The sequence below is a fragment of the Eucalyptus grandis genome, chromosome 3 (genome assembly GCF_016545825.1).
Source record: "Eucalyptus grandis isolate ANBG69807.140 chromosome 3, ASM1654582v1, whole genome shotgun sequence".
Lineage (NCBI taxonomy): Eukaryota > Viridiplantae > Streptophyta > Magnoliopsida > Myrtales > Myrtaceae > Eucalyptus > Eucalyptus grandis.
In genome coordinates this window covers 25,773,464-25,801,050 of record NC_052614.1, presented here as the reverse complement: position 1 = coordinate 25,801,050, position 27,587 = coordinate 25,773,464, and the positions used below count along the sequence as shown (strand labels likewise).

Below are 27,587 nucleotides of genomic sequence, written 5' to 3'. Positions count from 1 at the left end.
GGTTCCCCTACTCCGAGCCACCCGGACTCTTGCCGATTTCATTTCCTCACCGCGCGGTGTAGACTGCTCTCGAAGCGTCTCTACTCAACCGGTGGGAAGCGGAAGCAAGCCAGGAAATCGAAAATCCGCCGAGCAAATTCGCCGAATTCTCCTTCCCGACGATTTCATCGTGCGTCCCGAGCTCGACCCTCGATTCCTTCTGTTCAGATGGTGAGCAGCACCAGCTTCTCTGTGGCATTTCATCGAACGGTCAAGTTGCGGTCTTGGTGCATGGCCAGAAAGTGGGGGAAGTTAACGTTTTGATGCTGATGGTATACTGCGATTTTGCAGGAGGCGGCGCCGGAGAAGCAATCGCCGTCGCTCGACGATTGCCTCAAGCTGTTGAGAGGCGAGAGAGACGAGCAGCGCCTGGCCGGCCTGCTCTTGGTGACCAAGTTCTGCAAAGGGGACGACCTCGCTTCGCTGCGCAGGGTTTACGATGCCGTCGGGCCGCAATTCCTCGACCGCCTCCTCAGAACCGGTAATTTTGGGTGACGCCTTCGTTGTTTTTCGGTTCTGTCGTTAGTGGGAGTCGCGCAGTCATGATTTGGCTAAAGGAATTGCCTTTCCGATTGGCTATTTGACCTGCGAGATGGCGTGTTCAAGTGAATATCAGCATTTTGGGAATGGTAGGCAGTGCTTCGAGTAACGCGCGAGTTCCGAGTGACATGAAGTAACTTGTGTCAGCATATAAGTCTAATAACATGTTACCGGCGATAATGATGTAGTAGATTTAACTGTGCAGAAAAGATTTTTCTACACTACCATCCCTATATGATGACAGAAGGGTTTGAATATGTGAAGGTTGTTAATTTTTATTGTGACTTGCTTCTTTGGCAAGCAATGAAGAGATGCTATAAGCTCTCATGGTTTGTTATATGGCAAAGAGAATCCTTTATGAGTAGCAAGTCCCAAAGCTTGCTAACAGCGATGAGAAATGAATACGTGACTCTTGCGCTTAAGTGATTGTGTGGCTCTTTGGGGTGGGGATTTGCTGAAAAAAAATTGAATGGACTATCATTTTGCATTGGTGGAGCTCTTTCTCCTTATTGAAGCATCAGTAATAGAGGAATGGCATGGTGAAATTGATAGTAACTGTATAGGCATCAGTTTCGGTAATTTGAACCTCCCCTATTGCAAGGCATTTCTGTTTCAGCTGGCTACATGAAGCTCTTGTCTTTGAGTATCTCTGACAGTTCTGTTGATGGAACCATTGTGGCTGATGGAGTTTCTATAGTCTAAGTGCCGAAAGATCTCTTTAAGCTTTCAGTTTAGTTATATGCCCCTTGAATTGTAGCATTGAATGTGGGCCGGTCTTGTAAAAACCTCTTCAATTGGATTGTCATGGCTGCTTCTGAGGATATTGAAGCACCTTTTTCGAGTGAGTCTAATGACAGTTGGTGTGTGCACTGTAATACTTTATCTGTGTGCACTGTAATACTTTATCGATGTAAGTCAATGCAAAGTTCAATTGAAATCAAGCAAAAATCTCATATTATGGTCTTTTAAAGTCATGCCTAGAGGTACAGGCTTCTAAAGTGACTTAATGAGTGGGTAGCAGAGCAGTAAAAGTAAACAAATTGCAGGCTTTTACAGCATGTACTTCTGAGTCTTTTGCTGATTTTCGATGGAAAATTTTAGCAACTTAAGAAGCCAGTACTGATGAGTTTGAAAGCTCATGCTTCTATATGTGACTTCTCAAGGCAGAGATTTAGCTTGTCATTCAATTTGGAATCTCAGAGCTTTAGATATAACATTGTTGAGTTATATTTGACATGTGTAGAACTTTTCGTGGCAATTTATTATGATATGATGTTTACTTGGTATGTGAAAGGACCACCGATATCTCAATTCTGACCGGATGTAATAAGTATTAGCAATCCTGGACCGTATGTTCTGTGTAGACCTTAAACTCACTTTCATATGCTGAGTACTAAGTAGGTGATTTCATTAAGTAGGGCATACCAAAATCATATCAATTGAAAATTCTTTCATGGTTGAACTTTCTTTCTTTGCCTTGATATTGTCATAATATTTGTCTCCTCATTTGGTATTCTCATAATTTCTCCTATCTGGGAAGGAATGGGACAAGGATCTACTGAAGGCAGTGGCAATCGCGATGCATACTTGCAGCTTTCGGTAACAGTTTTGGCTGCATTCTGCCGTGTTACTGAGATTGCTGCTTCTAATGAAATGGTTTAAAAAATTCCTCTCATACTTGAGATTTTGCCAAACAAGTAAGGTTCTCTTTCTTAACTTAACAATTATACATTTTAAGAATTTGAGTAGAGAAGTTGGTGGACTCCTCATAATGATTTGCTCTTGATTTATGTGATAATTGTGAATAGTAGTTATCTTTGGTATTACCTTGGAAATGTATTAAGAGCTGCTTGTTAATGTTAGTCACCAGGATTGTGTGTTAGGTCTTTGCAGAGCCAAAAAAAAAAAAAATGTAACAGAGGTAGCTACTTAGCTAGCTACCGTTTCTGGGTGAAACTTACAGTGATTGATCCTGACATTTTTCTTTCAATTGTGCTTTTAGTGCTTTATTGATTTTTAAAATATCAAACACAGATCCGGTTCACCTGTACTTGAAGAATGTTATGAATTTTTATATCTAGTGCTCTCTGCAAATGAAGATGGAGTTGTTTCTTTCTTTGAATCTGGAGGCTTGAAGGTGCTAGCCCCTCAAATGTCTACATTTGCTGATGGTAAATATTCTCACCTTGACTGGATTTTTCTGACAAGTAGTTAAGAATAGTTATGACTATCAATTTTTGTGGTCATATTGTGTTTCCAGTGGGGACTTTTGTATTCACCAGTGAAATTATTTTGCCGTTTGTGGATTTTGCTCTGATTGATCCCATTTGAGTATATTTCTACAATGTTTTTGCCCGATATTTTCTGGACAAAATATGTTATATGTTTACTGATGGATTGGGAATGGATCTTCTGTCAGAGATTAATTTAACCCAAATTTTTGGCAGGTTCTCGTGCAATGGAGCTAGCCATGAAACTTGTGCAATTGTCGCTGGGAAAGCTGTCTCTGGGCTTTATTAGCAATACTTATCTTGAGGAGCTTTCAATAATTGTGAGTTTTGATTTGTGTTGAGTCCTTTTTTATTGAGTTTGTCAATCTATATGATTCTGCTCTTAGAGATCAGTAACAATCTCTTCTGAAAGCAGGTTGCTGCCATAGCGAGGCAATTTGCTGTCCTCCACAATGCATTAAAATTTGAAGCGCTGCATATACTATCAGCTATCTTCTCTTCAGAACTTTCGGTTTGTATTTTCCTCTAAAATAGTGTCTTTTTTGCCTTGCCTGAAAACAATAATTCCTTTGTACACTTCTGTGTCCATTACATGTTTTCATTATGGGAGTAACTGTTTGTGTTGAATTAATGATGGATGGACCATGCCCTGTTTATTATTTTGATGTGGGAATTGGATGCAGAATGTGGTGCTTAGTTTGACAGTATTAGATTTGGATAAATGCACAAGAAGTTCTGAAACTTGTGTCTGAAATGCAATTCAGTTCTGCAACTTTTCAAATAGCCAATCAAATCCTTAATTTTGAAAAGAAAATTAAATTTAAGAAATTGAGTCCTTTCATTGCTTCTGTTAGTTAAATATGAGGAGATCCTGGTGGCACTTGAATGAGTAAATTCTTTTCCAACCTCTAGTTGGATAAAAAGATCCATTTCTTTGAGAAATGGATTTCTTATTGGTCAAATGTAATAAAAATTTCAAGCTTTGTTTGTAGTTAAACATTACTTTCATCAAGACTCATGTATATGGTCATTAAACTTTATCTAGGATATAGAAGTCAAGAAATCTTTAATATTCTTAGAGGAAAAACGAAGCCTAACTAACCACAAGTCTACTTGTTTGAGTTGACTAAGATGGACTCCATTGTATTGTACTCAAATAGGTATGGACTGCTATCCCAGGAAGAAAAAAAAAAGAGCTGTGCCTTAATTTTTTCCTATCCTTTTAGTTTCAGAACTCTCAAAAAGCCTCCTGGAAAAAATGAAAAGAGATCCTCACAAAGCCTCCCAAAAATGGCTTTGCTTTGGGTCTCCCATATTGGCATCATGAATTTCTTGTCACCATTTTGTTAAGAGGTAATAGAATGTTTTGATTGGATTTTAAAGTTAAAAGAATTAATTGCTGCTTTGAAAATTGACTAGACCAAATTGAGTATCATGTTTCAATTTGAGGAGTTTAGTGCATTTATCTCCTAAAGTTTTGAAGATTTTTGCATTTGCTTGGATTTTGCACGATTTTAGATTCTTTGAAAATGCTTTCATGCCTTATCCATTAAACTTAACAAATCTAACCAATCTGGTCTATCTGTCCTTGGTCTAATTGAAGACAATAATGTCTGTGGCCATCTTTGGCATTATATATCCATCCAATTATGTAATATTTCCATCTGCAGTGTGGTGTTCTGCAGAGTGATGAAACTGATTCTGGTTGTGTTGGGATTCTCAGGCATCGCTTCATGAGGCACTTCGTGTAATGCCAAATGGTATTTGGTCTGATAATTTACGGATTGGCATCACAGCAATCCTACAAAACCGTGTTGGTATGTAAGCAAAGGTGATTTCCATGGATGTTTATTGCAAGAAACCAAATGCTTATGTTTAACCAACTAATTTTCACTTCTAAGTTAATGTTGATTGCACTTTCATTATAAAGTGCAAAGTTATTTTTACCTACCTTAGGTAAGGCAGGGATCTACTGATAGTAATTTATGCTAATTTAGAATTAACAGTTCTAATTCTAGGTTTTCTGCAGCAAGGTAACTTTCTTAGCAAACCTGTAAGGCAAGAGATTGCTAAATTAAACATTAGTTTAGATGGAAAATTAATCTGATATCTGATATTTTCACTACCAATAACAATAACTTTTGATGATGTCCTTTTGAGTGTCTTAAGTGAGGAAAATTTTTGGTTTTCATTGAAAGCATGTTGATGTAGCTCCTTTTTCTATTTAGCTCCTGCTGAAAAGCTTCATGCTCTCATTTTGGCCGAGTCTGCCATCTCAGTAATGGGTGAGAAGTGGCTCATTAATCAAGTAAACTCGCCTGATGCAAGGGAGCCCATTCCAGCCAACAGGTGATGCATACTGGCCTTATTGTTCTCAGTTGATCATTGGTTCTTAGTGGAATACTTGATGTTATGTTGGCATCTTGGTTCGTTCTTACACTAAATTGTTCCCTATTCTCTTTTAGGTGTCTGTTGCTTGTCTTAGAATCTTCTAGGGTTGAAATTGCTGTACTGCTGAATGACATGGCCTACTTGAAGTATGAAGCCTCAAAGAGCTCCTCCTCCAATGGGGATTCTATCCTTTCAAAGCAGCGAACTTTGGCTATTGCCTTTTCCTTGATTGAGAAGATAATTAGACTAGTTGCAAATATGGGTGCAGATGAAGGTAAGTAGCTACATCATGGATACCGATAGTTATCATGCATGTCTGATATCATGATCTTGTGGGATTTTTATGGACATTGTTCTTCAATCTTACAGGAGAACTTATTGATGAGAATACTTTCACAAAGGTGATCCACGGACTTAATGAGACAATTGGTGTGGTTCTGGAGTACTTACAAGATGCAAAGGTTGGGGTTCAAGGACATTTACATTATCTTCCTTTGGTTGGGTGTTAGTAGCATAATGATGTGTGCTCTGAGTTGCCTTGTATCCTGCAGGAACATGGAGAGAAAAAGGGAGATGATCTTCTTGCGTCAGTGCGAGTTGTTGGGAGGTATATTTTTCCACCACTCTCATGGTACTCTTGAAAGAATTTCTTCAGTAAGTCAAGATGAATGCAAGTAATGCAGACTTCTGTTTCTTTCTTCCTCTGGGCTAGTTTCACAGATTTCAAAGTTCATGGTAGTTATTATAGGGTAAATTGTGCCTTGACCATGTGTACACCATATATCCATGCAACTTTTTGTAATCCTTGCACTCCTGGATGTCCATCATACAGCGAGATTACTTATCTATTCTCATTTTACATCACGGACAAGATATAACTACCTACACCATTTGAATATCTTTAGGGCTTGTTTGGAAGTTGACAGTTTTTTTATTCTTGGAGTGTTCTGCATGACCACTTTAGGCACTTTTGATTTAGTCCTCCAGGTATCCTGCACCAGTTGCTTCTCCTAAATAATCCTGGTATGACCTGACTCAACAGGAGAAAAATCTTAGTATGATGTAAATAAGAAGAGTCTAAATCACTCATATCGTATACAAGAATGTGAATATGATACCAGTTCACAGGAGGATGAATAATCCTAGAGAGAAACCAATGCACTTTAATTTTTCAGATTCTATTCCTCTGTAGGATTATATCAGAGTTAGTGGGATATAATTTAGGTTTCTTATATCTTTTATTCAAATGAATGTGCTAGACAGTTGGACCAAAAATTTTGCTTGAGCAGCACATGGTTAAATGACAGCTCCCATATCCATCCACTCTAGTGAGAATTCTTTATGTTTATTGCATTGGTTTAATCTGCTTATACAGATCTTCTCAGCTATCTTGCAGAGACACCTATTGCATGTAAAGAGAAAGTCCAGGAGCTCCTACCTTTTATGCTATCAATTGAAGGAAATGATGAGCCTAGGTCTGGATTCACCCTGTGACATTTGGTTCAAGTTAAATAAAAAATCTTCTGGAATAACATCTGTTTAATTTTGTTCCAACAGTCCATTCTTTTCTGTGTGCTTTTTGCTACCTATGCTGTGTCAAACAACGATGAAGGCAGAAGGATGTCAAGTTTTAGCCTCCTTTGGAGGGGATAAAGCTGTAAGCAACAAGATTCTTATCCCATGTATTCTGAGATCATGTTACTCCATATTTCTGGCAATGGTGTAAAGAAGGCACATTAGAATCAATTATCATTGGTGGCATGGTTCCTTCTTCTTCTTTTTGTCTAATTTATTGGTGGAAAATAGCTTGTTTAAAGTATATACTGGGGCAGTGAAATAAATGATTGTCCACGTAATCGCCATTTGTGAATCTGTGAAACTGATCAATGGCTGTTTGCAGTAATTATTGACCTTCGACTTTGCAGGTTGTGGAATGCCTCATTAAAATGATCAATACACATTCTTACAAGGTAGAGGATACTGACAGCGTTTTCCTGGCTTGTGATACTATCATGAACCTCCTTCTGAAGGTACTGTCTGCTCATTACATCAGAACATTACTCTTATCTTTTTGGTGCAATGACCCTTTTAACTTGTTATGACAGAAAGAGAAGCTGCCATTATCACTAAAGGAGCCCATTTATGTCAATCTGTTGAGAACATTAGCATGCTGGGCAGGTAGAGTGTGTGAACTCTTGATGGAAATATATTTACTTGTTTGTTCCCGAAGATATTTTTCATCTTCTGTTTTTGCTATTTGGCATGAAATCTCCATGGACATACTTGCTGCTCTCTTGTCATGGAAACTTTTTTTCTCTTTCTTTGCTTTATGTTAGGGCTGGGTGGTATCTTGTACCAGCTTTCACACTTCAAATTAAGCCTACCTTTCCAGTTTGGTGCACAAGCAAACTATCCACACAAGGACTAATGAAATCAAGTGCAATTAGTTCCACTTGGCCCGGCCCAAGAGATTACAATGAGTTGGAATAGTACCTCAAACTTCCAATATCTTGTTCTTGACTTATCATGGGCTTCTCCCTATTCAGCTAAACCCTTAGGATTGTTGCTAATGCTAGTTTTATTATACATAAAAGCTACAACTTTGCTGATACTTTAGTGTAATGATAAGAATTGCACTGGCTTTGCTATTAATGTTTGTAAGAGCTAGAAATGACTGCGGAATGGTCTTTTTGGTGCTTCAATTGTCATTAGATGATGAGTATTGGCAGAAAATATTACTAGAATTAGCCTCGTGTGGCTTTTGGATGTTTTTTGCGTCTTTCTTTTCTCCGCTTTGATTTGTAGCACTTTGATAAAATGGTAGTGTAATGTATAATGTACTCATGCATGTCTTTAGTGACTTATCAAGGATCTGTGAAGTCTTAAAAGTTCAGAGATAATAGAAGGATTTGTGTGACAGAAAGAAGCTGATGCTGATAATGAAGATAACTAAATGAGGGGAATGCATAATTTTCTTCTTATTTTTTCCCCTTGCTATTTTTTTAACCTGACTGATACTAACATGGAAACTATATTGTTTTCCACTTGAATTTCTGGCTGTGGTGCAGAGAATTCTAATGACCCAACTGTGACAATGATGGCATCAAGCATATGTTCGCTTATATTAGATCATTCTTCAGAGGAGGCTCTTCTGGGTTATCCAAATTTTAATCGCAGCGATCTTCATAGCTTATGTCGGCTCATTGTTAAAAGTCTCGCTTCAAATGAGATGGTAAGGGTGCTCAGAGAATAATTCTAATTGTCATGGTGCAATCCCACACTCTATCCTGTACTCTGACCTTGGTTCTTTCTTTTTTCTCTGTTTTACCAGTATTATGTGATAAAATCTCACATGCTACATCTCTGATTACTTTCTGAATTTATCTCAGGATATGGTCGATGAAGCTAGAGCAGACATGGATCTTCAAGAGATTATCTCATCGGGTAGGTCTGAATTGCAAAATACTAATAGTTAAGTCCAGCATGTGAGACATGCATCATTGCCTTCTCGGCGATTCTGATGTTCAGCTTAAAGATTTGGATCCAACATCTAAACTCCTTGCTTTGCTACTTTAATTTTGTTGAAGTTCATTTAGTTTCTCTTGAGAAGATTGCTACAACGTCAAATCATGTGCACACTCCATCCTATGCAGGTTTTTCCCGGTGGTCACATCGTTTTCCGTATATAAAAGGCACGGTTGAGAGGGAGCTTGGTGATCATATGTGACTCATGGTTCACTTAATCTTAATACATGTAGAAGTGGTTTATACAAATCTCCAACCTCTTCAGATTGGCTAACGGAGAAAGAATGCTGTCAAAGATGAATATTTCACTAGCACTAACATACTACCTGGCTATACTCATCCATCTGGTCCCATCTTAATCACGTATTCAGTGAAATCATCCTTTGCAGTTCTTTAGTGGTAAATCACATCCAGTTTCTCGGTGCATTCAGGAAATGTAATTCTCTGTAGCATTGACTGTGTAATCATGAAGAGGCCAAAGAAACATGTAGCATCTCTTCTTTCAATGTAATTTCTCTAGATTACTTTGGCAAGAGCGTTAGATCTTTAATTTTATATATTCAAAACGGAGTCACTGGTTCTTTGTCTAGTAGTTGGGCTCGGATGAAACTGCATGCCGAAGGATCATCTTTCCATGTTTGGCAAGCTTAACCTTTCTAGTAGTGCTTGTGTTTTGTTGTACCTGGCGTTCTAGGAGAGCTTAAATTGCACTCCCCTGATGTATAATTTGATGTGTATTTTAGTTTTGAAAGATTCATTGAGTGATGCTGCGTTCGAGATGTTGTTGTAAGTCTATATTAGGAGGAAAGTAATGCAGGATAGATGGCTCCCTTTGAGAAGCGGGAAGTTTCCTTCGGCCTCTCCTCCGATACCATGTAATGAGGCTACGGCTGTAATAAATGTAACAAATTAGGTCAAATCTATTGGTCGAGAATGCACGTAACAAGTGGGGTCGCTGGTTTGAATGCTATCCGAGGAGGAGAGTTCGAAACTTCGTGGACGTGATGCTTCAATGCATAACGCGCGACTTAAGCGTATCTGGGTTGGGGACCCCGGCGAAGTTTCACATTAGAAGTTTCACATTGGACCAAGAACGCATGTAACAAGTTAGGTAAAACGTAGGTAGATCACAGGGTCGATCCCTTGAGAGAAAAAGCAAAGTTAGGTCAAAATTGCTAGATTTCATAAAGCTAAAACGCTTAGTGGGGTCAAATATGATCCTATTACGTTTGTGATTCAAATCACCTCAATGATTAATAATATACAGGATAAAAATCATAATTGAGCGAAATAAGGTGGGTTTGTAGTCATTTTTCCTTGAAATTACCTGAATAAGATCTATGTCGTAGTAAGAGAATTTCGGGGAAAAAGAAAAACAAACAATGTTACTTTAAGTTTACATCAATCGTATTAAACATGAAGAAACTTGCGTATTAAGATGGTGTCGTTTTGAATTTCCAGATTCTATAAAAGAAATATTGTATTTAAAGATTGAATTTAGTTAACACGTGCTATTTAATGAGAAATGAACAGAAAATGTAGTAATCTATATGAGTACGATGCATATTCTTGGCAAGCAAATGATAATTAGCATGTGACATCATTAACCGGCTATAATAGAAATATATTAGAAAAAGTAAAGATTGAACTATTTTTATCTGGATAAAATATCTTTATATGAATATGTTCTGATTTACATCATTACAAGAACGGGCATTGTTTCTAAGTTCAAGAAAATGTGCAAAAAAGCAAAAAAAAAGAGAGGAAGAAATGAGAGATTGAGTATAACGGAATAATAGGATTAAAGAACTGAAAAATCCCACAGCTGCTCCCACTGAAGCAATTGACAAATTTGTCCCAAACTAATTTTTCGACTATGAAAAACTCCAAACTAATATACTTGTGACAAATTTATCTCAAATGACCACAAAAAAAAAAATTCAAAACTAACACACTTATAATAAATTTACAAAATTAAATTTGGGTGAAAAAAATTAACTGAAATACTTTTGTTACATCGGATTAATAGTAAAGAAAAACTACAAAAATTATATAACTGTAACAAATAAAAAGTAAAATCTCAAACTGGTGTACTAGTCAACCGTTACGTGTCATTTAACTTAGTAATTTTACAGTAAAATTTAACAAAAGCTAACAAATGATAAATTTATCATAAGTATATCAGTTTGGAATAAAACTATCAAAGGTGTATCAGTTTGGAATAAAATTAGTTTGTGGTAAATTTATTACATATGTATCAATTTGGAATTTTTCAGAATATTAATCTTTTTAAATAAAAGCATGAGTATCTCAAGATACCTTGACCAAAAGTCACTTGTGACAAATTATTACTTTGAAATGCTAAATAAAGTATAGAAAGTGTTAATTATGCATAACAAATTTAAAGGGAAAAGCCTTTTGAATTATCTTGGTAACATTGAACTTTAGACATAAATAACATCAAAAAAAAAAATTTTGAGAACAAATAGTCCGTGAATTGCATTGGCAGTGTAATATTTTTCGATAGGTACATTTTAGTGACATGCCGCTTGGAAAAATATTAAACATTTTCAAAAAAAATGATAAAAATACAAATTCTTCCTTTCAGATTTTCCGTCCATTTGTTAAGATTATTTATGGTACAACTTTTTTAATCATAGAAAAAAATTGATTAGAATAATTATGCATGTTAATGTTCTCATTAACCGAAGGCACGGATTTAGCAAGTAGTTAATTAACATGTAATTAGACGCTTGACATTGCCCACTACATTTCTCTATTCTCAAGTGACTCCTCCTGCCGTTTGGGTAAGGCACAACTTGCACAGAAAGTATACTTTCATGAAATTATAAAATAAGCGCCGCGTTTTCCTCTAATTAAAAATTCATCCATCAAATGTTTTTCTTTATTTCTTTTTCCTACCAAATCTAGATTTATTTTTTCTGTCTCATTGCAAGATACAACTCAAAGTTGACTTTCTACAGCGACAACAAAGATAATGGACGAGGGGTGGCCCATAATTAGTACTAAACAAAGTGCTAAACAAGAAAGTACCAAACAAGAAGACTTTTTCTTGTTTGGCTAATCTCAAGAATTTATTGCAAATTGCCCCTCATGGAATATGATCATAAATGAAATTGTCCCCTTTTGTTTTAACTTTTCACAAATTAGTCCTTCATCTCACAACGTTTGCAGTCACAGAACCACTGTTAGTTTTCATGCCCAAACGTGCAATCCTATCCATGCAAAACTTGAATAGGCTTCTTCTATCTTTTTATGACCAAAATGCTTGAATCGATTCATTTATGGTAAAGGAAATTCACCCTAATCCTTCTCATGGAATTATTAGCTAAATCCATTGGAAAGGAAGGGGGTTCTTCATCTTGTTGGTGCCTACCCTGATGTAAATTCTTTCCAATTACATGAGTCAATCCGAAGACAACTCTTAAAAGTCAATCCAAATTATAGAAGTGCTATATTCAACCAATTTCACTTGTTTGATGTGTATATTGTTGTATTAATTATAATTTTGTTGTGTTTTACCAATATTGGGATATGCATCAACAAGTCAATCAGAGCTGTGACATGAGAGAATGATATAAATAATATAATTATTTATGAAATGGCTCTAATGAGTTGATTGAGTGATTAAGCACTTGATTTTGACATGAAAATCATGTACTTGAATTCTCTTCATAGTAACGTAAACAATCACGTTTGATAGAGTCGTATTCGATCAATACATCCAGACGAGGCGGTCCTACATGCATCCACAAAGATCGGGCTTTTTAGATCGGGCGTGTAAAACGGTTTGCATACTCCATGTTGGATATCAAAAGACATCTATATGAGACATGTTTCCAAACATCAATCCCGTAGCTTTTGAAGTACCTCATTTCAGGGTTATAGTTCTTGCGGAGAAATCGTACTAAAATTGTGTAACGGTGGAAAGTTCGAGCGCAAACATGTAGTGCCAGCAAAAGTTCTGAGGGATTTTTTCTGATAATTTTCCCCGTGGAACCAGCATTCGCTCAAAGTCAGAAAAGAGACACAGAGAATTGGCCAAAAAATTCAGGGCCACTTTGCTGTAAAGGAATCTCTTTTAAGCAGTCGGCTGGACTTCCTCTCTAACTACCCTCTCGCCTCCTTGACTCCGAAAGGTGACGACTTTTCTCCTCGAATCCGCCCCCTCCTCCTCCTCCTCTTCCAAGAATTCACGCAGGGAGCTGAACCCACGTACATGCCGGGCAAAGGGTACCAGAAAAGAGCTTCCTTTTCGAAAGAGCGAGCGAAATGGGTTGTGGGAATACCTTCTTCTCGGTGCTGATAACCTTCTCGGTGGCGCTCATCACCTACAACATCCTCATCTCCGCCAATGCCCCCCTCAAGCAAGAGCTCCCCGGCCCTTCCGACCCTTCTTCCGGATTGTCCGTGGACCCCGTGATCAAGATGCCTCTCGATAGATCGAGGAGGTTCGGCGGAGGCGGCGGCGGCAGGAGGAGGCTGTTCCACACGGCGGTCACGGCTTCCGATTCGGTGTACAACACCTGGCAGTGTAGGGTGATGTACTACTGGTTCAAGAAGCACCAGAATGGGCCCAATTCGGAGATGGGTGGGTTCACCAGGATCTTGCACTCCGGGAAGCCTGATGCGTACATGGATGAGATCCCGACTTTTGTTGCTCAGCCACTTCCTTCTGGGATGGATCAGGTAACGGTTTCTTCTTTCCTTTATTACCCCTTTTTGAAAGAATGACTAGCCATTGGTATGGTGGTTGAGTGAGTAAGTTGGTTGATTGTGCTGTGGGATGCTTAGTTCTGTGGAGTTATTGTCTTGCATTTTTGTCTTGTTTGTATGTCTCTGTTGGATGGATAAAGGAAGGCAATTAGAGGAGATGTGGACAATGGCAGTGGTTCGGCAGATTTTGATGTGCTCGTAGAACCTTGGTTTTGCAGTTTGCGATATATGTTGACTGGAAGTGAGAAAAGCAATGCGGAGCCTTGTTGCATGCTGATATTTTTTGGGAACTAATATGATGAGTTCCACATGAGAATTTATCTGTAAAATTTTTGTAAGCAGTGACTCGAAGAAATTGAACCTGATATTCTGAAGACTGGTCTAGGACAGTCATGCCATCTGTGTCGATCTTCCATTAAGTGCAATTGTCAATGATTTATTGCCTCTTAGTCAGATTGATAATGCTTGTTGACATATTGGTGGAAATCCAGCTTTGAGATAAGGGGAAGAGATTCTTATGGTTTGACAATCAGAAAACATGCTGTTCTATTCTATAAAAAAAGTGATCTCACCCATGTCAGTGGTCTAAGTTAAATGAAAAAATATAGTCCTGCAAAATATTATGAAACAGAGAAGATGTTGTGGTTGATTGAGGTTCCTTTTACTGACAATAGAAGTGTACTCTTGGTTAAACACATGGGGCTTCTTTACCAGGAATGGAATGGCTAGAAAGCTTGTGTATACATTAAGATCATTAGATGTGAAGGATACTCTGAAAAATATATAGCAGAAGTGTAGAAGATAAAATTTAAAAAGAAGGAAATTCTTCCTCTTGGTAACCCCTATACATGGTTTGGCATATCTCTGGGAATAGAACTCTGCATCTGCCACCACTGAACTATAGGTAATTGGGCTTAGAAATTATATTAATATGCAATCAAAATTCTTCTGTTGCTGATGGCAAGGAAGAAGTCTAATCAGACCCAGTAATAGCTAACGGAATCAATTTGCCCAGCTACTTTTGCTAGTATGTTATTTCAAGGATTTCCCTACTATTCTTTCCTTCAGTCAACAATCCAAATAAAATCGAGATCTGGCCTCTCCCATATGATTTTGGACTCAGATTTGACATCCATCCTTGTGGCCCCAGGATAAGCAACTAAGCCTTTTGATCGGTCTCTTTTGTCCCTCTGAAATAGTGGGTTTCTAAAATTTAAGATGTCTGCAATGGGGCAGAGTGTAATTTATCTTATGCTTCCACATTCATTCGGCCAGAGGTAACTCTGTGGATGGTTAACAGTGAACTTGAAGTAGAGATTAATTGCTGTTACAATAAATAGACTGTTTGCCCATCTTAACACTGTTGCATCGCATTTATATTTTCAGGGTTATATAGTCCTCAACAGACCATGGGCATTTGTACAGTGGCTTCAACAAGCTGACATTAAAGAAGAGTATGAGCTCTTGATACTGTGGCATTTCAAAATTAACAGAGATTTTCTTCTCTATTCTTTTGTTCTCTTGGCTTTACCGATGCTGTTCTTACCTTTTGTCCAGTTACATACTGATGTCAGAGCCTGATCATGTCATTGTCAAGCCAATACCAAACTTATCGAGAGATGGACTTGGAGCTGCATTTCCTTTCTTTTATATTGAGCCTAAGAAGTATGAGACTGTCCTTCGGAAATTCTTTCCTGAAGAGAAGGGACCAATAACCAATATTGATCCGATTGGAAATTCTCCTGTCATTGTAGGAAAGGTCTGTTTTCTGATCCAGTGTCAGAGGTAGCGAATAGTATTACTTCTTATATGTCCTGGACTTATGTTCATTTGTGTTGGAAAATTGCATATTAGAACCTACATATGAATAATATACGGTATGACTTTCATAGCTCAGTCACTTGGAAAAGGAGCATATTTAGACCTTGCTTAGTTTAAGCACCACTTGTTTTCATGTCAAGTTTAGAATTTCCTCAGTAAGTTCCTATTATATGTGAGGTTTTGGTACTATATATCTCAGAAGGCAGTTTCATCAGTGACGATGCATTTTTTCCTTTTATTTTCCTCCATTAACTTTCTTCTTTGTTCTGTATAGGAATCTCTTAAAAAAATTGCTCCAACTTGGATGAATGTTTCCTTGGCAATGAAGAAAGATCCTGAAACAGATAAAGCATTCGGTTGGGTGCTTGAAATGTGAGCTCTTCTTGGCCATGTAACATCATACTTTTTTCAAGTTGAATATTCAATTTAGACTTACTTTGACTTCAACATTTATGTTCCATATAGGTATGCTTATGCTGTATCATCAGCATTTCATGGTGTTGGTAACATTTTATACAAGGATTTTATGATTCAGGTTTGCAGATAATCATTTTGTTGCTCCTACTTTCTTAATGATTTTGCTGACTTGGCACAAGATCTTGGTTGAAATTGGGAGTACTATATCTTGATGGCATGTTAATGATCGAGTGTTTGAAGTTTGACCTCATATTGCTAAAAAACCTGCTTACTTGATTATGAGTTTAGAGAAAGTAAATCTTCAATTGAAAGACATAAGGGAAAACGTACAATGGCCAAAAATTGCTGGGTAGTTGAGTTGAGTATTTGATAGGTTAATTTTAAATTTTCAACAGGTAACTATAGTAAGTCAATGACATTAATTCTTATGGATGCAGGTTCCCTTACCAACTAGGTTAGCTATTTCTGCTGTTGTGCTGCCTGTGTGATTGCTCATGATTTTAATAACAAAGCCTGATGCCATGTTCTTAAGACGTCTTACAGTTCTGCTTTACTCTGTTAATCAGTCAATTTGCTATGCTACAGCAAAATAACACATATGAATAAATGAACTTTTAGAAGCATTGTCAAATAATGCCAATACTGGGACTAACATGATATGTTATAATACTCTAAGTGAAAGAGATCTTTGGGTTCAACTTAAAGCTGACAAAAATAGACTTGACAATGAAATTTATGCTAACAAAATACCTTTAACCTTGCAAGAAACTTACAAAACATAAGATTTACATAAGTAGCCCTGAAGGATAAGTTCGTTCCTACTATTTTTTGCCTGATGAATTGGCTAACATAAAACGTTAAGAATGTCACAAGCAGTTGAACTCTGCATTTTTAATATCCGAGGATATACTAAACTCTCTAAATCAAGGAATGTCAACAAAGATTCTGTCTAACATGTAAACATATGACTAAGGAAGCTAAAGCATCTTGAAGTAAAGTTCCCCATAGTGGAGATTCTTAATCTTGGCTGAAAACAGTTATTCACACCGTCTAAGATCCCAAGGATAAGTCTATAAGAACTTGAAATATGAAGAAGAGTGATTTGTTTATTTCCAAATCCCGATTTATGTTAGCTTTTACTTGTTATCCCACACTTTTTATCATTGATTGGATTCCCTCATGCTGGTTTTTAGGTGACCGGCTCATTAACGTGTCCTGGTCTATTTTCTAAATTTACCTTGCATCTTCATCCATCTCTCTTCAAAGGAAGCTTCTGACTTTGGAAAAGAGATAGTTAAAGAAGAGGTACTTCCATGTGGTCAAGGGTAAAATAATGCTTACAAATGTTGTGAGAGAAGGGTGGTCTTTTATTGCATTACTTTTTATTCGTGACTATTCTTCTTGTAAGGTAGTATTCATAACTATGATATCATGCTGCAATGAACTGGTCATGGTCATTGAGACATGCATATAGTCATTAATAAGTTGTCTAATATTAACAGGTATTACCGTCAGTAGGGATCAACTTTTCTATTTTTAATGGTTGTGGCATTGCATTACTAATAATTCCCATCAATATTGTTGTTCTTTGTTGTTATTAATTTTCATATGATCGCTTAATCATTTAACCAGGGAAATATACTGATGTGTTGATCACTTTCTATTTTGTGTATTTCAGCCACCCTGGGACAAAGAACTTGGGGAGAAGTTCATAATTCATTACACTTATGGATGTGACTACAATATGAAGGTGATTTTGCTCACTGCTTAAATTATAAGAAAATGGGGGGAAACTGCTGAATATGATAGAATGATAAGCCTTTTTTTTAACCAGTATATTATCCCTAATTCATGTATTGATAGTAGTTCTGAAATTAAATCATAACATTCCTTTTGCTGCTTGCATCATGACTCAAGTTCAACTTCTTTTTGGCAATTAGGGCGAGTTGACTTATGGAAAGATAGGAGAATGGAGGTTCGACAAGAGATCTTATGACAAAGTCCCTCCTCCAAAGAACCTACCACTACCTCCTCCTGGTGTTCCAGAAAGTGTGGTATGTATAATCCCTCCATGTTGTTCTAGGGTGCTTTTTTGTTTTTCTCCCCTGGAAACCTCCATGTATGTAATCTTTGAAAGATTGCTTCCCCATTTTGAGAGCATGGATCATTAAAGCCAAACATCTAGAAGAGTATAGTTCAAACAAAGGAAAAATAACCAAATTTACAAATCTAAATCTATTTTCTGATCAGTGTATGTTGAAGGAGCATCTGCTTCATGACGTCTTTTATGTTTTTCATAGCCTTAATCCTTTGTAACTAACAACTTCAGGATAGGGGTTACTTTCATTGAGGCATTTTCACAAATTAGAGGAATTCTTGCCACAAATAGATTGAAAGCAGAACAGTGAAAGCATGTCAGGCAGTCAATTTTTTCTCTCTGAATGTGTTTGGAGGTGTAGTGATAGATTTTAACTAATAGCTTTTTTCACAAGGGTTTCTAGTAATTTCTTATTTGCCATGAGATCCCCTCAAAATGCTATGCAAAATAAAAAAACGATCACCTGAAAAAGATACCACAGCAATGAGTTGCACTATCCAGAAGTTTTGCCCAATCAGACATCAATACTCTAGTTAGATATTACACAGATCTGCACATGCCTGTAGAAAATTATTCCTAGCAGAATATGCCAAGAATAATTTGAATCCTAATATTGAAGCGTAATGTGAAGCACTCCTTGGATATTCTTTAAGCAATGTTGTGTAAAGGTGAAGGTCATAAGCTCAATAATGGTTTGCTGTTGGAGGTGTTCTTTCTTTTGTGTTTTAGTTGCTACTTCTTTTTTCCTTTTTATGTCCTTGTTCTTCGTTGTCTCCATTGAAAATTTTGATTTCTGGCAGGTGACTTTGGTGAAAATGGTAAACGAAGCGACTGCAAACATTCCAAACTGGGGATCCTAAACATATGCCTTTTGCAGCCACCAAAAGGTTCATCGGTGGTTCATCAAAATAGAGGTTACAGGGCTAACAAGCACAGCAGAGTGAGAATTGGCGTCATGTCAACATCCTATGCACTGTGGAGGATGCGTGCTTTATGTCAATTGCAGGAAAACAAGGTTTCGGTTCATCCTCATCTGGCAGATGTGTATCTGAGCTGTTTGAGCTGTAAAACTTATGCATTGTCGTCCAACAGTATCGAGATGTCATTAGGAAGCATGTAAATGACACCATATACACAGGATTCATTTCAGTTTGCTTTTTCCACGCGATAAACTTTCACCTTTTGATACGGAAGTTTCGTCACACGGTAAATGGTATAGAACCCGGATTGCGTTTCCATCTTCACTGAAACATTGATGTCCGAACGAGTATCGACTTGCGTGATCTTGAAGATTGAATCATTCCCCTTGGTTAGAGAAAACTCCATGTTTGGAACAAAAAATAAATAAATAAAAATTACGACATGATTGCCCTTTACTAGTAAATTTTAGGATTTCTAGTTTGCTTATCCAAAATATTGTAATATATGATCTCAATGCACTAGAGTGAACAAAAATTTGACACGATGCAAATTCTCAGATTGGTGTAAGAATTGAATGCCTGAAGGAATTTACTTGTTCATTGGTTTATCAATCAAACAACAGGCTTTTTAATCATCATCGCCCTACATTGTTCTTTTTTTAAATTAGGCTCATTAAACTAGTGGGTCGGGTCAATTTGAAAATAGCCCATCCCAAATCGATCAATTTAATTGATAAGACTAATTTTTATGCAATGCAATTTCAACAATTCAAATCCAACCCAATCTAGCCTCAGTTGAAGAATATTCGACTTTGGGGACTAACTTGCCAAATTAGTAAGCGAGCTCCAATGCTTAAGTCATATTGTGGGTTAGGACTTCACACAGCACGTGAGCAATGTCGAGACATGTGTAAACGTTGCACTTATGAACAAGAACGAAGAGGCTTTAGGACTATGAACTGGTTGGTTCTATTTTGGTTCCCATTTTACCTAGGAACTAACCCATTTTATGTTTTTGGGTATAATTAAATTATTGTAATACACTATAAAAGTTATGCCATTTCATTATATAAAAAAATATATTGATCAAGTGATTATGATATTGTTTGTTCATGTTGAAAACCATGCTTTGATCCAATTGCGTGCGAAATTATTTCTTTTCTTAAAGAAAAGAGGCTGCCTCAAGAGACCTTGGCATGGGAATCGGGGTCTCAGGCTTGACCTCAAGGGACATGAGCCCAACATCTTTAGACACAAGCTTGATTGCTAAAGTATTGGGCCTAACCTCAATGGATTTGGGCATGGGCAATGGGATCTCCGGCTTGACCTCAAGGGACTTGAGCCTAACCTCTTTAGATACAAGCTCAATTGCCAAAGAACTAGGCCTAGCCTCAATGGGCTTGGGCCAAACACCAATGACTTGGGTGAGGGAGCCAAGTATCCAAGCATGGTGGCTAAGGTCAAGGCATGAGCACTAGGCCTAGCCTTGAGGGACCAGGCCAAGTGCTAATGACCTAGGCATGGGAGCTGGTATCCAAGCATGGCTGCTAGGGACCTAGGCTTGAGCAAGGAGGTCTCACGCCAAGCCTCAAGGGACCTAAGCCTAGCCACTTTGGATTTGAGCTCGGCTACTAAAGAACCAAGACAAGCATCGAGCATGACCATTGGAGACCCAAGCTCGGCCTCTATAGAGCCGATCATGCGCATTGAGGTGTGACACCTTTGGATTAACTTCTTCAGAATATTGTTCACTTTGACCAAACCTTTACTGAACCTCATGGTTATATCTTTTGGGCAGAGGCAAACACTTTTTTAAGAGGTCACCCATCTTAATAATACTCTTCTAATGTTAAGCATTATAATTACATCAATAGGCACCTCTTGTGAGTTAATTCCGACTTCGCACATGCACGCACGCATGCACGCACGCACATATCCTAAGAATGCTCTCCCCATGTTCGGTGCATCCTATTTAATGTATAGCTCAATTCTTTCCTCCTTCTTTAGCCATTCTAGAAGTCGATCAAGAGTTGCTCCTTGTTCGGGCCCTTAGGCCCCAACAAACACTCCTCGCTCTTGCCAGATTGAGTCATTATAGGTCTATAGAAAAGGGTCTCTTTTGATACCATACTTCGACACCCATGAATTAACTCACTCAAGGTATTGTCAACTTTTGCTTGTCCAATACCAATCTCATGGTTTTATCCTTTGGTGTACAAGTGGACATTTTTCAAAGTGATTACTCATCCTAATAATGCTCTTACTTGACCACACTTAACATTGGAATTTTAATACTATAAAGTTTCCATTACATCATAAATTATTTCTTATGAATTAAATTCCTATTTCACATATATATTCTAATAACGCTCTCCCCCTTATTTGTTGCAAATTTCGGCTCATTCCTACCTCCTTCGCCATCTAGGAAGTCTACTAAGAGTGGCTCCTCGTTTAGGACCTTTTGACCCCGATGAGCACTCCCCTCTCTCGTCGGACTGAGTCATGACATAAGGTCTCAACCTCGGCTTAAAGGATGTGGACCCCACCTCTTTGGACCAAGCTTGGACATCGAGGAACTAGGCTCGACCTTGACAATCCCAAGTTGGCCTTGATGGACCTTGGGCATCAATATGTCAAGCCCATCCTCCATGGACCTAGGCACAGGCACCATGGGCTCAATCTCACGAGGCCTTCCTAGTCTTCGTGTACCTAGACCCAGTTATCAAGGAATAGAGTCCTAATCAAACAACTTCATTGCTCACTTAATTGTGGAAACATCACATATTCCATGTGCAGGAACTCTTTCTGTCTGAGTATCCTTCAAGATTACACTCAAATCTCTTTGTTGTCACAGTTCTGCTATTCTTCAGGGAAAATGTCTTGGAACTGGGGCTCACTCCCGAAGGCATGCAACTTTCATTAATTAAAAAGAAGAAATCATGTCAACGAGCCACTTGAAAAAGGAAAGTTAAAAGATGATGTTAATGGAGCATGCACAAATCCAGATCGATACCACCAATTCACTTATAATCACTTAATCTTCCCCGAGCATAGTATCACCCCCTGAATTTGATCCAAGCTTATTAGATGGAATTTGCATTAGATCCCTCATTCTTATTCTTGAGCAAATCCCAGAGAGAGCTTAGTTGTTACAAACCATTAAATCTTGAATATACTTTCAGAAGCAAAGTTCTTTTGTGCTGTCCTATATGACTTTTACTTTTCACAGTGATAGAGTCACATGCATTCTCTTCATTAAATAACTAGAACTCATTCAGGAGAAAATCAATTTCCAGAATGAAGGATCTCTTCCCACTGCAAAATTTATCTGGCCAGAGAAACAAATAGGATAAAGATCAAAAAGGAATATAATGGTTCATGGGGCGCACGCAAGGTGCATATCAAGAGAGAGAGAGGAGAAGGGGGGGAGGGGCCTTCTGTTCACTTGTTAAAAACACATTTTAAGCCATTATCCACCAGTATAATCATTTGGAAACTGCTTAGATAACTAGAAGAGGCAAAAGTTTGACTGAATTGATTTTTAATTATGCTCAATGACCAGGTCAAATAGTGATATACATACACAAACATCTTTCAGGCCAATACATTTATAAGGTACCTGTTGAAGACTGGTTTATGTATTTATCATGAATGATGTGATACATCAGTTCTAACGTGGTTAGTCATATTGCTCGGATAGATTCATTCTATATAGTAGAAAACACAAAGTGCAACATTAAAGGGAAAGGAAAAAATATCAGCTAACAGCAATGGAAAGGAATTCACCCTTATATTCATCATAAACCAACTGGTTTCTTTTCACAAATTATAGGGGATGCAAGGACCAGCCACAGTTTCACATTTACACAGGAATTGCTTCGAACTCAACAATGAACTTTTTTTTTCCTTTCAACATAAAGAGCAATCTACCAGTTCCAAATGTCAGCTGTGGCATGGAAAGCACGTTTACCTGGCAAAGATAGCTCATTAAGGCTACGTGTACGCTCCTGCACTCTCCCAAACTTTGGTTCCAGTTGAGCATGAGTACCAACAACACTATTTTTCCAACATTTTCCTGCACACAATTCATCTTCTTCCAGGCATGCAATTATTGATGATTTTGCAGCAGAATGTTGCGACAATTTGCAGGATCTAACATCATGGCTTTTACTGTCTTCGTTTGGCACCGAATCAGATATTCCATTGGCTGATGCATCACTTCCTCCATATGCAGCCTGTTTCAACTCACTCATGCATGCTAGCATATCCCCACAGATTTCAGGTGCTTCACATTTTCTCACTTTTTTGAGAATCCTGCTCAGTGAAATGATTTTTGCTGGCTTTGACACATATAATTCAAAGTTTCCTCTACATATTTCAATATATAGTCCATATACCATAGGTTTTGCCATCTTTCAACTGGCATTGAACTGCAGTGGAGATGCCTTTATGAAACCAATTGATTCGTGCTCGGTTAACTTCTCAGCATTTTCATGAAACCTCACATTCAAATTTGGCTGCCCAGAAGCATCGCTAGCACTTATTCCCCTGAACTTCTTCACACATCTAACTGGGGTATCTTTACCATAATTAATGTGATCTCTGATAGCTGCTTGTTTATTCCTTATGTCCTCTTCGTTGTATATTATCTGCAGGTTTCTTTTCCGGGATGATGATTTTGAGGGACCTAATGGAGATTGGTAGCACCTGAAATTGGTTCTACAAAAACAATCATCAGCCAAACAAGATGTTCAATGACCAGAATGGAGATAAATTTGTTTATCCTCAAACAAGCAAGAGCCATGGTTGTTATAACCAGTAAATGTTGTTTTTCTAGTATGACCTGCAGTGGAAAAGGATGATCCCAGTTCACTCAACTTCATCACCCTCCGTCTCTTCTGAATCTTCAACACAGTCTTTGGTTTATGCAGATACTTTGACCTTTTATGAACACAAAGGTCATCATCGATTTGATTTTGACCTTTGTTCCATGTCAAGGAACCCATGAACTTCAGCTCACCCAGAAGACTATTAGGCAGGTGATTAGAAGTTACTTTTGAAGGTAATTCTCCTTGAGTATAGGCCTGAGGACGGGTGCAATGAAACTCAGCACTTCCTTTGCTTTCAGAAAGGTAATCAGGTAAGCAGCATTGATCAACACCTGATCCTTCATCAACCACAAGTCAATTTGCACATTCAACATGCTGAGCATCAACAGCACAAGTACTGTCATTGTTAACTGTAATTGATGCTTGAGTCACCGCAGGGACAGAGCATCCAGAAGAAACAATAGAATTTTTCATGTTCTTTCAAAGAGTCAACTGTCTGCTCAGCCCTATTAAAGCATTTACCAGCCCTATCAAGCTGGACTTTATTTCCTCTTCCACCCGCCAAATGTCCCACATGGTCCATGCAAATTGTATTGCCCTTCCCTTCCACCTCACTAGGACCATCACTACATTGAATAGACAGATTGACATTGCTCTCAAGAATCTTCCCTGATAAGTCAACACTCTGATCTAAGACTACATGCTTCTCCTCCAAAAGAGCATTATCTTTGACACTTTCTGCAGCAACAAACATGTGAGGTTGGCTACCAGCCCTTTCTGTCCAATCTTCAGAAATTCTGTCAGCTTGAAATTCAAAACTTCCTCTTGTATTCTTCATCTGCCTAGCACCTATAGAAATGGTTGGAAAGCACATAGAACCCAATATGGGACAGCATCTCTCAACAATGGTTGGTGCAGGGAATACTCTTTCAGATTGGTTAAGTCTGGCAATTGAAACTGACAAGTTAGAGGAGAGAATCTCATGTTGCATTATAAATTAAAGGAACACAGATCCAATGCCAGATATCCTCAAGGTTCTTGAACTATGAGATGCACTATGGGTTCTATTCCATGCAAATTTAATTTTTTCTCATGTGGAAGCAACTATTTTAGCTCACAAGAACTCATGTACTGACATGCAGTTCAAACAATTTATTCCTCTGAAAAGACATAATGCACAGCCTCAGCTCATGGCATCAGACTCATAAACTGAACCAGATACTCTATCAAGAGAACGACCTTGGTGAGGGCTGTTTATGTTGAAGAGGCCCCTGGGGAGTTTGACACCGCATATTAGCTTCTAGTGAAAATAAAGTTGCTGTAGCCATTGAAACATCACACAAGTGATTCTGACCTGGATAAAATTGGAAAAGTGTAAACTCTAATTGATTCATACCTCACAAAGAACACAAACAATCATCTAAACCTCTAAACTTAAGACACTGATACGTAAAATCATGCAAAGTAGCTTGCCAGCTTCAGGAGGAACCAAACATCCTGGTAGTAGCAACAGCAGGCAGTAAGGTGGTGTCCAACTCAAAATCATTCTGTCTACAAGTAGATTGTGTCCCGTCCTTTCCAGCTACTTTTAATGGATCAAAAAGAGTATTTTGCATTTGGAAAGAAGAGGAGCCACTGTACCCCTCATTACCATGGCTCATTAACCCCAAAATTGCTTGATGCTGTTGAGATAAATCTACTATTTGCCTCAATGCAAGAAATCTCATATTGTCATCAAGTAGACAAGAGGTCATGTTGATATTTGGCTCCTTGTTTTGACGAAGTTGGGTTCATATTTGGCTCCAGATGGGAGCCTGATGATGATGCTTGCAATGGCGAAGTGAGCCTAAGACACATGGGTGAAATAATAGGCTTGAGGAAGTTGTCACCATTATGAACACTACCATGTGAGAACTTCTCCCCGAGACTATTACTCTCTCTATTGAAAGCAGCATCTTGAGGCTGATTAAGTAATCCATCTGAAAAGTGATTCCTCTTCACTGAACTTCCAACAGTAAAACCAGAAAAAGACGCTACATTTTCCTCCTTTCCTTGAATTGTAAACCTTGATTCTGTTGGAAGGCAAGAGTTGTCCAACTGCCCTTTTGGAACATAATAAAAAATTGGGTGAACATCAACTGAATCACGCTTAGCAGTATCAGAGATGGAATGCCATAACATGGGCTTTACTACTTCACAGCCTTCCATATTGTCATTGTAATCTTTTTTTTTTTTTGGTGAACGGTAAGAAATATATTGAGGAAAGGCCAAATGTAAAAAAGATCTCGGCACCAAAACTTACACTCAAAATGAGAAAAGATAAAGAGTGGAAGGATGCCGAGATGTAAAAGCCACCTAACGCATGGCAACGAAACAAAACAAAACCAAAAACTAGCATGGCATGAACAACCGGCTACCAAACAACAAGCACCCCAGCGAGGGAGGATAAAGCGCACGGCTTCACTGCAAACAGCAGCAACCAAAGGAGTACACCAGACACGCCTCAGCTAAGAATGGTCTTCAAGGGTCCCCAGAGAATATAATGGGGTCGATGCCCCAACTGCTTGTCATTGTAATCTTTGTATGGTCCACTCCCAATAATATTATCAGATTGTTCAAACAAGGAAATTTCTGAGCTCTTGTCTGTATGACCTTCACCATTTTTAATATGGCTATGGACTGATCTATTCACACTATAGGCGAGATTCCTGCGGTTCACCTGTCTTTCTCTTCTTGGACAGGCACTCAATGAGCTCATGTCATTTTTAAGACTCCTCCTAGATTCCTCCATCTTACTAACAGTAGCCGCTGCATCAAATTCAGGACTAAGTTGGTCAGTCGCTTAACTGGAAAAGTAGCAGAAATCATGATCATAATGACCACATTGATATTATCTGATTGCTATTATTGATAAGAACAGTTCGCTTACAATTATGTACCATTTGCTCATGGAATGTCTTTGACCTATTAAACAATGAGCCCAAATATCCTAAGCCCATGAAAGATTGGAATGAATTCCCTGAAGCCCGATTTTGCTCATGTGGCTGCCCAAGTCCCAACTCAACCTTTGAAGCAGCAGGATCTCTATCTACTGAAACACAATCATTTGCAGTTTTCATCCCAATGAACCAAATCCCCAAATCTTCAACTAGGTTTCTTGAATTCTGAAAAGAAGGAAGTTCGTTGGATGCAACTGCAATTTTCCTGATGGAGCCAATATAACGGGAAGATTGGCTCCCATTAACTGGTTTTCTTAGCACGAGAACTAGATGTGCCGAAACACCATGACCTTTGACACTCAAATATTTCATTCTCTCTTGCAACATGCTGATTCTGGTCCAAACAGTAAGGCAATGCCTCAAAAAGAAGGTTGTTTATACCCTAAATGCTTCTCTGCAATTTGTTTTGCGACCCATCAATGACAAAATTGTTAGCAAAATGCTGGTCAATTGATGATACAACATCAACAGAATGCTGCCCAGGCCCCGTTAAACATCCATGTGAACCAGCCAACTGACAGAGGCTTGTGCTACTACATTTGAGCATAAACAAGCTAGAATTAGCCAAGCCGGTAGTTCCAGATAAACCTTCAGGCCAGTCCCACCCCACTGGTCTTCTGGAAGCATAATCTAAAGCAGCATGAAAATGTCACCATCCAGTTGTCTTGTTGCTTCAAAACATGCCAAAAGATAATATTGCACTTCACTTCAAACAATACATAGCATAGAAGAGACCTGTAAGCAAGGTGGAGTTGCTTACGAGACAGGTCAGGTTATCCATGCCTGCAGACATCTGCATGGATGACTTGACCCACAAGAAGTAGACAATCTGTTTATGCATACATACATAGGAAAGAAATAGGATTCTGTATTATCAATTACAGAAAACTTAAAATGGACATACACTTTCTAATGAATAAATCTGAACCACCTAAACAAAATTTATAGAAAAGTGGACATTAACTCCTGCTTAGATAACTGGGACAACATGCATTTGTAAAATATATATTGAGAGCACCCTTGTAAAGAAGCAATGGTGT

General features: G+C 38.2%; 2 protein-coding genes across 2 annotated transcripts; both read left to right on the top strand.

Annotated features, from left to right (window-relative positions):
- LOC104437005 (neurochondrin) lies at window positions 1-9,388 on the top strand. Its single transcript, XM_039310324.1, is given in 18 exon segments — window positions 1-210; window positions 331-520; window positions 2,120-2,276; window positions 2,614-2,750; window positions 3,027-3,130; window positions 3,226-3,321; window positions 4,534-4,627; window positions 5,039-5,159; window positions 5,276-5,475; window positions 5,571-5,662; window positions 5,753-5,808; window positions 6,587-6,676; window positions 6,759-6,858; window positions 7,127-7,231; window positions 7,307-7,379; window positions 8,270-8,433; window positions 8,591-8,645; window positions 8,855-9,388. Coding segments are annotated over 18 exon segments (1,911 nt in total). The 5' UTR covers window positions 1-207; the 3' UTR covers window positions 8,929-9,388.
- A 3,370-nt stretch (window positions 9,389-12,758) lies between these two features.
- Window positions 12,759-19,010, top strand: LOC104437007 (hydroxyproline O-arabinosyltransferase 1). The gene is made up of 8 exons (XM_010049859.3): window positions 12,759-13,436; window positions 14,850-14,917; window positions 15,021-15,222; window positions 15,559-15,656; window positions 15,750-15,819; window positions 17,380-17,451; window positions 17,642-17,755; window positions 18,600-19,010. The coding sequence occupies exons 1-8, from the start codon at window positions 13,020-13,022 to the stop codon at window positions 18,657-18,659; spliced, it is 1,101 nt and encodes a 366-aa protein (XP_010048161.2). The 5' UTR covers window positions 12,759-13,019; the 3' UTR covers window positions 18,660-19,010.
- Window positions 19,011-27,587: the final 8,577 nt, after the last annotated feature.

Bases quoted from the DNA above. Each gene is read 5' to 3' on its own strand.
- LOC104437007 (XM_010049859.3), top strand. From the start codon at position 13,020: ATGGGTTGTGGGAATACCTTCTTCTCGGTGCTGATAACCTTCTCGGTG. The intron at 13,437-14,849 runs GTAACGGTTTCT...TTATATTTTCAG, and splicing joins TTCCTTCTGGGATGGATCAG to GGTTATATAGTCCTCAACAG. The intron at 15,820-17,379 runs GTTTGCAGATAA...TGTGTATTTCAG, and splicing joins ACAAGGATTTTATGATTCAG to CCACCCTGGGACAAAGAACT.